The sequence below is a fragment of the Aspergillus costaricaensis genome, assembly GCF_003184835.1.
Source record: "Aspergillus costaricaensis CBS 115574 unplaced genomic scaffold BO79scaffold_58, whole genome shotgun sequence".
NCBI lineage: Eukaryota > Fungi > Ascomycota > Eurotiomycetes > Eurotiales > Aspergillaceae > Aspergillus > Aspergillus costaricensis.
The window spans coordinates 141,933-153,016 of NW_020291858.1; the positions used below are offsets into that span (position 1 = coordinate 141,933).

The 11,084-nt window shown below is 53.1% G+C and overlaps 5 protein-coding genes across 5 annotated transcripts; 3 read left to right on the forward strand and 2 right to left on the reverse strand.

The window, feature by feature from the left end:
* Positions 1 to 478: 478 nt before the first annotated feature.
* BO79DRAFT_212008 (putative DNA-directed RNA polymerase III RPC4) lies at positions 479 to 2,051 on the forward strand. The gene has a single exon (XM_025683117.1). The coding sequence runs from the start codon at positions 780 to 782 to the stop codon at positions 1,821 to 1,823; it is 1,044 nt and encodes a 347-aa protein (XP_025534199.1). The 5' UTR covers positions 479 to 779; the 3' UTR covers positions 1,824 to 2,051.
* A 1,038-nt stretch (positions 2,052 to 3,089) lies between these two features.
* On the forward strand, positions 3,090 to 4,382 carry BO79DRAFT_212010 (uncharacterized protein). The gene has a single exon (XM_025683118.1). The coding sequence runs from the start codon at positions 3,552 to 3,554 to the stop codon at positions 3,945 to 3,947; it is 396 nt and encodes a 131-aa protein (XP_025534200.1). The 5' UTR covers positions 3,090 to 3,551; the 3' UTR covers positions 3,948 to 4,382.
* A 399-nt stretch (positions 4,383 to 4,781) lies between these two features.
* Positions 4,782 to 5,555, forward strand: BO79DRAFT_161131 (uncharacterized protein; the record flags this gene model as incomplete). Its single annotated transcript, XM_025679007.1, has 2 exons — positions 4,782 to 4,974; positions 5,074 to 5,555. 2 exons carry the CDS (start codon positions 4,782 to 4,784, stop codon positions 5,553 to 5,555), a joined length of 675 nt encoding a protein of 224 aa, XP_025534201.1.
* A 22-nt stretch (positions 5,556 to 5,577) lies between these two features.
* On the reverse strand, positions 5,578 to 6,631 carry BO79DRAFT_212011 (uracil phosphoribosyltransferase). Its single transcript, XM_025683119.1, has 3 exons — positions 6,373 to 6,631; positions 6,208 to 6,307; positions 5,578 to 6,112 (listed from the first exon to the last, which is right to left on the reverse strand). Exons 1-3 carry the CDS (start codon positions 6,547 to 6,549, stop codon positions 5,706 to 5,708), a joined length of 684 nt encoding a protein of 227 aa, XP_025534202.1. The 5' UTR covers positions 6,550 to 6,631; the 3' UTR covers positions 5,578 to 5,705.
* A 1,090-nt stretch (positions 6,632 to 7,721) lies between these two features.
* Positions 7,722 to 10,602, reverse strand: BO79DRAFT_69240 (C2H2-type zinc finger protein). Its single transcript, XM_025689620.1, has 4 exons — positions 10,321 to 10,602; positions 9,011 to 10,167; positions 7,966 to 8,960; positions 7,722 to 7,910 (listed from the first exon to the last, which is right to left on the reverse strand). Exons 1-4 carry the CDS (start codon positions 10,454 to 10,456, stop codon positions 7,769 to 7,771), a joined length of 2,430 nt encoding a protein of 809 aa, XP_025534203.1. The 5' UTR covers positions 10,457 to 10,602; the 3' UTR covers positions 7,722 to 7,768.
* Positions 10,603 to 11,084: the final 482 nt, after the last annotated feature.

Genomic DNA, 11,084 nt, shown 5'->3' on the forward strand with positions numbered 1-11,084 from the left:
CTCCCCGACGAGGAGCACCAGCCGGCGCAGCCAGCCGCGCCAATGCATCTACAACTGCCTCAGCGAGTCCCGCGCCCAGCGCCACCACCACCGGCGACTCTCAGACTCCCACGCCCGGCCCATCAGCCTCCGGGCGAGCCCCCGTCCAGCGCCTTCAATCGCTCAAGAAACGCACACCCTCCGGCAGCATCGGGCCGGCCGCGAAACCCCCCGGCGCGCCCGCTGCGCCCGGCGAACCCGCCAAACCCACACTGAAATACAAGCCGCGCGCCGTCGGCCGTCGCAGCAAGGAGGAGCGAGAAGCCATTGAGAAGCTCGAAGCCGAGCGGCATCGTGAGCGCCTGAAGGAGGCGGCGGCGATCCAGCGCGGCCGGGACCAGGGCGGTCCTGGTGGTCGCGGTGGGTTTGGGCGCGGGCGTGGCGGACCTCTGGGGTCTGCGGGTGGGCCATTGGGATCGGGGATGTCTGGGCGTCGGGGTAGAGGCGGACGGTTTGGAAATGATTCGAGACATTCGTCTATGTCGAGACGCAGTCGGTCGGTTATTGATCTGGGTAATACGGCGGCGGGGACTCGCGATTACTCGTCAGATGAGAGTGATGGGGAGGTGCGCATTAGTATTGACCAGATCAATTTGGATAGTGATGAGGAGGATCAGGAGCAGATGATGGTTGATAGTAAGAAGGGGAAGGCGGCGGTCAAGTATGCTGATGCGGAGAAGGGGTTGCGGCCTATTCGGGTTGAGAGACATGAGCATGAAGAGCGCACGGTCAGTGTCAATATGGAGTCGAGCTCCAGCAAGTCGGCGGAGCTGAGGGAGAAGGCGAAGGCGCAGACGAAGGAGGATGATGGCGCGCTCTTTGTGCAGCAGACTGATGATGATGCTGCGGCTACTACGGAGGGAGAGCTCAAGGTCAAGTCTGAGCCTACGGATGATGATGATCAGGTCATGACAGATGTTCCGCATGCGGAGGAGCCAGCTACGACGGACGATGGACTGCTGCCGGTGCAGAAGGTCAAGGTGCGCAGGAAAATTACACCCCCGTCGAACGAAGCTACGCCCCAGCCCGAATCGGAGATCCCTGCTGCCGTGAAGGACCCGAAGAGTTTACTACGCACGAAGGAGGATATCGAAGAGTACGAGCGACACGAGCAGGACCTGGAGATTGTCAAGGACCTCTTCCAGAAGGAGCCTGAACCTGAGAAATCGGAGACCACCACCCCGGCAGAGGGAGAGGCCCCTGCTGTGGTTGCCAACGACCAGGATAAGGAGAAGGACAGTACAACGGAGGACAAGGACAAGGAGCAGGAGGAGGAGGATGTCAACAAGGACAAGTTGGCGGGGCAGCTGTTCCTGATGCAATTCCCACCGATGACGCCGAACCTGGTGGTACCGGGCAACAGCGAGAATCCAGTGGATGAAGCTACAGAGACGATGGCGGGGCAGAGCGCACCGGAGGCCAGTGGGTCAGAGCAGACAGGCGTCAAGCGCGAAGATGGCGTCGAGATCCTCGAGGGTGGGGAGGATGCCACGGCAACAGGGACATCGTCCAAGATTGTCACTGCAGCCGACTGGGGCCTCAGCGCCGGGCGCGTCGGCAAGCTGAACGTCCATGCGTCGGGTCGGGTGACGATGGACTGGGGAGGAATCAGCTTCGAGCTGGATCGCGCAACGGCCGTGGACTTTCTCCAAGAAGCGTTGATCGTGTCGACCCCGCCTAATGCAGCGGACGAGGAATTCCCGGATGATGAGAAGAAGGTGTGGGCGATGGGACAGCTGAGTGGAAAGTTTACGGTGACACCGGACTGGGGGAAGATGTTGTAACAGGACGATGTTGTATGTAACAGTGAGAAGGCTGGTGGATGTTGACGCTATCCCACTGCTGATGGGGCTGTTGTTGTTGTTGTGATAGCCTTGTTTATTTGGGAGGCAGGGAAGGGGTTTACGTCATGCGGGATGGCTGGGGGACAGCCGATCGGATGTTTTGTTCATAGAGATGGAAGATATAGATAGAACTGTCAAAAGTTCAGATGCCAATGAGGAGAAACCCTGGGGATGATGTATTATCCACATGGATGGCTGTGAGAGGTGACGACGTAAGAAAAGAATGCCAGCCATGCCACGCCACAGCCATTGTGTGGTGTTGATGTTGATTGCCTTGTGGAAGTGATTGTCGCGGAGAAACAGCGTGATGAGCGGGACTATAATTAGCACACGGACCACCCGAGGGTAGCAGCAGCAGCAGCAGCAGAGTGAGGCAGACACTGTGTGTAATAAAGTGTGAGATACCGAGTATGTGATGATCGATAGACTTTAATGAAGTATGATAGATGGGAAGTGTTAGCTGATGCGACATCCCGTGTTGATGAGAGGGATTTGCACATCATCATTAATCCAGTTTAAGCTCGTCATTTTCAGGGCCGGTGAGCAACAAGCAAATTAATGTCTCACTTGGAATCGAGATAGCCTGATACACTGGGAAATAATACTGTTTATTACTAACATCCATACTAGTAACTAGTATCTATCTGCCCTATACAGTGCACTACACTAACTTATCATCCCGTCCCCAATTCACCCAATAGCGGGAAATGAACCTCGCCCTCGCGTGGAGTTTCTACTCCTGCTTATTGGTTCACCCGGGCCAGACCCTCCCCCAATCGGGCAAAAGCTGATGCCGATGGTTACAGGGATTGTCCCTGGTTCCACCGCTGCCCTTCTTGACAAGCTTCTGTAAGTGGCACGAGACAACCTTTCAACTGACGCTAGTCCCAGCCCGTGCTGACACGGCAGGATACAGCCAATTAGATATTTAGGATAGCGGGCCACTGCAGGCTGGGCAAACCCCACTAGGTATCTATTGGGGGCCACTTGGGCAAGTGGGGCTTTGTCCTAGAAGAGGAGAGGTCGGCGCAAAAAACGCTAAAGACGAATTAAATTTCCACTAATTTGGCAAAGGCCAGGGTCAGGGCCCCCCCGTTCCAGCTTGGCCTGTCAGCGTCTGGGCCGTTTCGCCTGTTTTTCCCCCCTTCTTCTTTTCTTCTTCTGCTTTCCCGTCCGTCCCTTTTTTTATTTCCTCTCCTGTTGCAACTCTCGCTCTCGCTTGTACTTTATTTATATTGTATTGTGCCCGTCGTTGTTGGAGACGGTCGTTGCTGTGGTTGTTGTTGTTGTTGCTGTTGCAATTTATTTAACATACACATACACTGTCGTTGCCGTTGCCTGCTTCTCCTGTATTGTTCGTTACAGGTTTCAGGAGATACACACCAGCCAGTCGTTTCTTTTGCGCTCTCGACTCTTCGCATCTGTCGCGCTCCCCGTTTCAGATCTCGACTCAGCTTACACCTTGACTTCGGTTACTGTGGGACTTGGATTCTTCCGTTGCTATTGTTGGTATCGTTGGAAGTGGTGGATTATAATTCCTGGCACGAGTTTTCTTCGCTTTGATCCAGCACGTTCTGGAATCCCGCAGCCTTGCTTGCTTGCATTGTTTCCCTCCGCACCAACCTTTTCTCGTCGCATTCTAGCACATATCCACTCCACACATTCACGATGAAGACCTCCACGATCCTCCTCTGTCTCGCTCCGACGATAGCCCTCGCCGTCGAGGCCGATCCTCAAATACCTCCCGCTGTGTCTCCTACGCCGTCCCTCCCCAATGCCAACCCGCCCGCCCCGTTGCCTGAGATCCCGATGCTGTCGAATGCAGAGCAACATGCGGAGTTACGGAAGATTCGCACGCTGCTAGAGGTTCAAGATAATACAGATGCGACACGGGTGCAGGATCAACTGCCCGAACCAGCGAGCGGGAGAATCGGCCTGGCCGCAACGACAGGGGAAACCAAAGCGTTGCGCGCACGCAGTGAAGGCACACTCGGACAAACACCATGGATTGGCATGGCCATTGGATTGACCTGTACGGCATTGGCAGCAGTGATGCTGGGGTGATACCTTCCAACGATTATCGTCGACTTTCGACTCGACGGTTCCTGCTGCACCAACTTGCATTCGGAGTTATATTATAATTTCTTTTCACGACAGTCTTTGGCGACTAGACTTGGTTCGGTCGCTCTCTGCTACGAGCGTTGCTTGCATTGCATTGCAGCAGCCACCATCACTTTTGGCTGTGCTGCAGTTTATTTTTCGCTTCTTCACTTCACTTTTTGTGAGGTCTGCATTACTTTTCGACCTTTGCATTCATACCATACCCCATGTATAGACCGGGTGCTTTTTACCTTTCACCTTTACCTACTTCTACTGACGCTTCTTGTACGTGTACATGATACCTTGATTTGTGCCATTGAGGCTATTGTTTGATGATGTATTTACTATTACACTACCTTACTACTACTACTACTTACACTTATACTTACTACTTAACTGATCATGAATCTGAATTCTATTCATTCACTTCACTGTTGATTTTGATTCAGCCTTTGTTGGCCGAGCCGGGTAGTACGAGTGCGACAACCAATGATGATACCGCGCAGACAGACAAAGAATACGAACTGAACTGCAGATTACTGTCATCTCCATTCTTTATCTCAGTGAATGTCCTTCCTTTGCAGAAGTGTGGGTTCCCTTGATCGAAGATCCCACCACACATACATCCTCATCGCGTCTACATCTACATCTACTTCCACAACACCATCACCATATCCATCTCCAACTCCAACCAACAAACCACTACACATACCCAACCCTACCACCACCACCACTACTCCTCTACAATCCCAACAAATCTAACTCCAACCTCAGAACCATCCCACCAACATCATCAAAATGTCCAACACCACAACCACAACCACCTCCCCCATAAACCCTCCTACCACCACCAATACTAATAATAACAACAACCCGCACAACATCCCCCCCTACACCCCCATGACCTCCCTCTCCCACGAACTCGGCATCCTCTTCGGCTTTCTCGCCGCCTGTTTCGTCGTAATGGGCGTGTATGTATTCTTCTGGAGAGGTATGCCTATCCCCTTCCCCATACCCTTACCCTTCCCCATACCCCATACACATCCACACTCATCTAACAACCACCACCCATGGGGAATGGGAAATATAGCCGCCGAATTCCGCGAAGAACGCGCACAAACTCTCCGCCGCCAGATGCTTCTCACGCGGGGGATTCATCACGGACGGGGTGGGATTGGGGAGAAGTTCATCACTCATCATCATGGGCATGGACATGTGCACGATGGGAGGTGTTTGGATGGTACTAGTGCAGGGCTGCATCAGAGGAACATCACGCCGGAGAATTCTGCATCTGCTGGGAGTGGGACTATGTATAAGGAGAATGAGATCGGGGTGGCGTTGACGACGGGGATGGATGTGGGTATTGTTGCGTCGCCGAGTTTGGGGCCGATGACTCCGACTTCTACGACTGGGAGGGAGATTCCGGTGGGTGGGTTGAATGTGGGGATGGGGAGTAGGATGAATGTGAATCAGGGTACTGCTACTGGTGCTGGTGTTGGTGGTGTTGGTAGGGATGAGGTGGAGTATGGGGTTGAGATGGATGTATTGGGGTTTTTGCAGAGGGGACGGTGATTTCAGTTTATCAATCAAGTGGCTGGTAAGATCATTTCATATGTCTATTTATCCCATCTACCTATCTGCTCCTAGCTATCTATCCATCTCTTTCACTACATGCCGCCCATAGTAAGTAGACTAGTATACTAGTATACTGCATACTGCAACCTACTTCCCCATCGCAACAAACAACCGATCCCCAATATCCCCCAACCCGGGCACAATCATCCCCCGCTCATCACACCTGGCATCCACGGCCCCAGTCCACACCTCCACGCCCTCCGGCCAAGTGCCCGCCGCGCGAAGCAAACCCGCCTCCGAACCCAACACACTCAACATGACGACCCTCTGCACGCCCCATTCACGGAGTAACTGGATCGCTGCCTCAGCGGTAGCACCCGTTGCAATGACCGGATCAAGGAGAATGGCTGTGGCCGCGGCGGCGGTGTTAGTGCTGGAACTGTCAGGCTGGAAGGGAAGGTTGTTGTAGTATTCGACGGGTTGAAGGGTGAGACGTTCGCGGAAGAGACCGAGGTGGTAGATTGGGACGGAGGTGGGGAGAAGGTTGTTCATCGCTGTTTAATCCATTATCAGTTTTGCTACCTTATTAAATACTGGGTAATTGGGCGACCGAATTGATCGGTGAGAGTATGGGGCAGGGGATTACTACCCTCTATCATGCCCAACCCGGACCGGAGAATAGGCACCAAGGCAATGTCCGAAGGATCAATGTCGTGAGTGACGTATTCGGTGCCTAACGGGGTGGTGTCCTATTCAAAGAAGTCAGTCAGTAAATACATACATTGAGGATTGGCTAGTTGACGAGTGAACCTACCATCCCTGCTTTCTTCACCTTCCATCCTGCTGCAAATGCCTCCACACCCAAGATAGTCGCTATCTCGTGCACCAGACTGCGGGTCTCGCGGGTCGAGGTGGATGCGGACCGGAGCTGTGAGAGCTTGGCTTGGAGGAGGGGATGGGACGAAACGTGGACGTTGGAAGGGAGGGCCATGATTGATTCAGTTGGGCGATAGTAAGTGAGTGATAAGGTGAGGGGAAGAGGAAAGAGAATCAGGAGCTAACTATGGATGGAGTACTTGTACTTGTACTTGTAGGATCAGGAACGAAGCAAAGAAGAGGGGTAAGCACCAAGTCACCTGCTCCGGTCCAGTGATCTCCCAAATTCCAGTCTCTGCAACTTCCATGGATTTCATTCCTCTTCATCTTCTTTCAGGTCACCTCATTCCCCGCGATTGTCGGCCTCCTTTCTTTCCTGATAAGCACCCGCGAACCAGATCCCCCACCGATCCACCGTGCTGGTTGACCCACTCTTTCACCTCGTCGATAAAGCCAACTCCAGCTAAGTCCAGCCATTTAGCCAGTTCAACAACTCTACAATACTGGACTGCAAAGACCCCGCCAACAAGTTATATTTTCTGCGCAAATTACTATGGTACAGAGAACTACTGATAAGGTCAAGCAAAGCATGTGCAATTAAACAAATCAAATCAAGAAGGCCAAAATCAAAGCAGTTGAAAGCAGATCAAATCAGAGCGGAGAACATCAACGGCGGGGACACATAAACACATCACTATATCAAACGATTTAACGCAATACATTAAGTGGTCACGAACAAAGTAATAGATCAAAAGGTGGAACGAATGACTTGAAGCAGAAGAATGTATATAACGGACAAAGGTATCAAAGATGGCCTAGGGTAACCCCATGGCAATTGACCAAACACGCTGATGCGCACATGTAGAACGGAGGCACTAATGATTAGGGCGTAGAAGAGCGTATAAGAAGGCAATGAAAACAACAACTCCACCGAGTGCTAGGACGAACACACAGGACCAGCCGGGTGTCGAGATGTTGCCTTGGGAAAACAACCCACAAAAACAAGAAAATGACCACACCGGACTCCCGTGAGCTCTTGCGAAACCATAACGCAATGAAAGACGTCGCAGAAAACAATAAAGCAATTAACTGTGAGCCAGGGAACGCCAGCAAGCAGCATAATGCGGCAGTTCAGATCATGGCATTCCCTGGGGAATCCTGCCGCCACTTGCTCGCCGTTCCCGACCCAATCCGAAATCCACCAGCGACCCAAATCAGATGTAAACCAATGCCCGCGTAAGGAATGAATGTAACGATAATGAAGATGAACTTAGTCGAAGATGTAGATGACCATAGTCATGCTACCTATCTGTCGAGTGGAGATGTTGCTCGCACTAGTACGCGGTGCCAACGCTGGCAAGCGTCTTCGTCGGCATTGGGTGAATAGGTTGGTCCTTGGCAACGCGCAACGAATCTTCGTAGCCGACCAAGGCCTGGGAATGAAGTTTGAATGACTCGCCCATGAGCTTCGTAATTCTGTTTCAAGTTAGCAAACAATATCACCGCATAAGCATAGCAGGAATCAACTTACCCCCAAACTACCACGCCGTCTAGGATGTTACCCCATACACGGGCCACGGTGGAGCTGAGTTTTCCAAAAGCATCGACGGCGTCATCATCAAACAGATTCCGCACCTTATTGTAGATGGCCATCTCAGCCTCCGATGCGGGCTCTTCGTCATGTTCCAGGCGATAGAGCCAGAGACTGAGGATGACCATCAAATCCAAGCCGCAGAGAGGATGCTCGACGCTCCAGTTGGTTGCAGATGTCTTGGCGACCCAGTTGATGCCCTGAACAGCGGCGATCTCAATGCACTCAAAGCACGACTGGATCACCTTGTTCATCTCCTGAGACCGCTTGACCTTCTCGCGAGCGACCGTCATCGCAGCAGCGACCTCGTAAGATGAGTGGTAGCGCAGAGCCTCCTGGATGGACTTGAGGTCAACTTCCAGGCGAGCGCGGGTGTTGCGGTAGACGGCCATCGAGTTGAAAATCAAGGGGTGGCCCTTTTGAGGGGTGCTGAGAGGCACCACAATCGTTTCCGGCTCGCACACTTCAAGCGAACTCTCCCACGTCTCCAGCGCCAAGCGAAGCTTGTATTCGGTCACCACGTCCTGGAGGGCCTCGAAGCTCCTCTTATGGTTCCAAACTTGCAGGAAGAGCGCGTTGATCAGCACGCGAGTGGCGAAAGCACTGTAGCGCGTCTGCTCGCCCTGGAAAAGGCAGTCGTGCGCTTCACGAACAGTAAGCGGCGTGGAGGACGCCAAGCTGCGGCGCCACGCCTCGTCGTCCGTCACATCCAGGTTCCACATGGATTCCGAGGAAGGCAGCTCCAAGTTGTCAAACTCGTCAAAGCTCATCGCTGGGGTGTGGTTGAAAGTCAGCGTGAGCATGCCGAAGAAGATGTAAACGGCGTAGTACGTCCGGCGACACGACTCGTCCTCGATCCACTCCTCGCGGGTCGGCTGAGCACCCTCGCGCGCTTCGGTCCGGAGCTTCAGTTGATAGCGGTTTCCGGCAACCATCTACATTTATCAGCATCATTCAAATAGTACGATAAAGGGAATGCGCTTACATTGGCCAGAAGACTCTTGATGGAACAGGTCCATTCGAGGCCCTTGGGATCACCGCTCCAGCTCTCGAAAATCATGTTCAGCAGGGTGCTTTGCATGGCCCAGAGAGGGCACTTGCGCGAGTCAAAGTTGTCCTTATGTTGCAAGAATTGGTTGACCAGCATCTTGGACCCCACGTGGAGCATGAATGCATGTTGCCGCTCGAAGGTGTACAGAGCACCAATAGACAGGACCGCGAGCAGCAATGGCGGTGAAACAGCGGTGGGCTTGAAAGACTCTTGGTGCAAGAACGGCAGGTGAGGGTGGTACAGATTGAAGTACGTGGAGAGATACTTGTTGAGAGATGCGGTCGGAGGCAGCTGGAAGGTCTCAGGGAGCACATTGAGAGAATCCACATTGTGCAGACGTTCAACAACCATGTTTCGCTCGATCTCGTTGGCAATCTGCGGGGCCTTGGGCAGCGTCAGGGCTTGGCTAGGACCGGGCGACCGGCGGTAGTTCACTGGACTGACGGGACCGGTCATCGAGGGATACGGGGAAAGCGCATTCGGCGTTGAGTTTCCAGACATGGGCAGCGAGTTCACCAGGGAGTGCAGCGAGGGAGCAAGCGCATCACCCACAGCGCCGTGTCGGTCCATAACCGAGGGCAGCGTATGCGATTCCGAGCCACTGTCTTGAGACACGAATGGCGATCCCATCGTGTGCTTCGTGTCCGCCGGGGAAACCAAGGTGTCCCAAGGCATCTGCGGCAAGGTCGCGTTGCCCGACATGTACGACACAGGAGGCTCTAATAAAGGACCGCGTCCAGGGGAAAAGGAGCGATCCGATTCAGCACGTTCATTGGCTTGACCAGTAGCGGCGGCTGCGGCCTTATGTTGGAAATCTGTCATCAACATGGCTGCAGTTTCAAGATCAACCATACCATCACTGCTGGCCTCTATTTGTTCGAGAGTAGCAGGATCAATTGTGATCGAGGGCTTGGACGGGGCGGGTGCGGGGGAAGTCTTTTGGACACCCGCGCCACCACGTCGCCGGCCCTCGGAAACTAGCGGTATCCCACCGTCCTTTGCGTGAACGGTACGGTCATGACGAAGGAGTAAATCGCGACGGACGAAAGTACTCCGGCACTTCAGACACTTGAACGGCCTCTCCTTGGTATCTATGAAGCAACGAAGGTTAGTATTGTGCCCTAAGACTGAACGACGCGAAACACACAGCTGTAGCACAGTAACTAGCCTGTCTGCAAAGACAGTACACCTAGCCCCGCGCACAGGAAAAGAAGACCATATAGAAAAGAGACCACTCTACTTACGCGAACGTTCGTGTCTGCTGCGATGTTCGCTTCTGCTAAAGGCGCGATTACAAAATTGGCACTTGTATTTCTTCTCTGGGGCTGATGTCTTCTTGGCTGGCGAGTTGGTCGCCTGGGGAGGTGCAGTGGGAGCCATTGCTGAGAATACTGCAGCGAATATACAACCACGGCTGAATCCTAGTAGAACAGCGACAAGATCGAAGACTGCGCTATCGTCCCTTTCGTGATTTCACACCGGTTCTGTAGGCGGGTAGACGACAGGAATTCGGTTTGGTGCCTGATCATTCCTTGTGTGGGGGAATACTGGAGGGCAGTGTTGGAATTGGAAGAAGGGGGGTGTCCAGCCACAGGCGGACTAGGAGGGGAGAATAGTGTGATAGCGTGTGGTTGTAATAGTGGTGGTGGTGATTGTGTGGTGGAGGCAGTCTTTAATAAGAAGTCGGGGAGGGGAAGTACCAAAGGATGGGAAAGACAGAACGGGAAAAGACAAACAAGAGGGAAAAGGAAAAGAAAAGAGAAAAAAGGAAGAGAGCAAGATGTTGAATGCTGACCCAGGAAAGAAGAGGAGAGAGAAAGAGGAGGAGGGGGAAGAAGGAAGGAGGAAGACGTTTGAGAGAAGAGGGAAGAGGGAGGAGGAGGAAAGGAAGAGAAAAAGAATGGGTAAGAGGAGGGGGGGGGGGATGTTGAATGGATGAGGAGAAAGTAGTTTGTGAGTCGCGGGAGAGAGAGTCTGGGAAAAAAAGGCCTGGTCGAAAGGAAGGGAG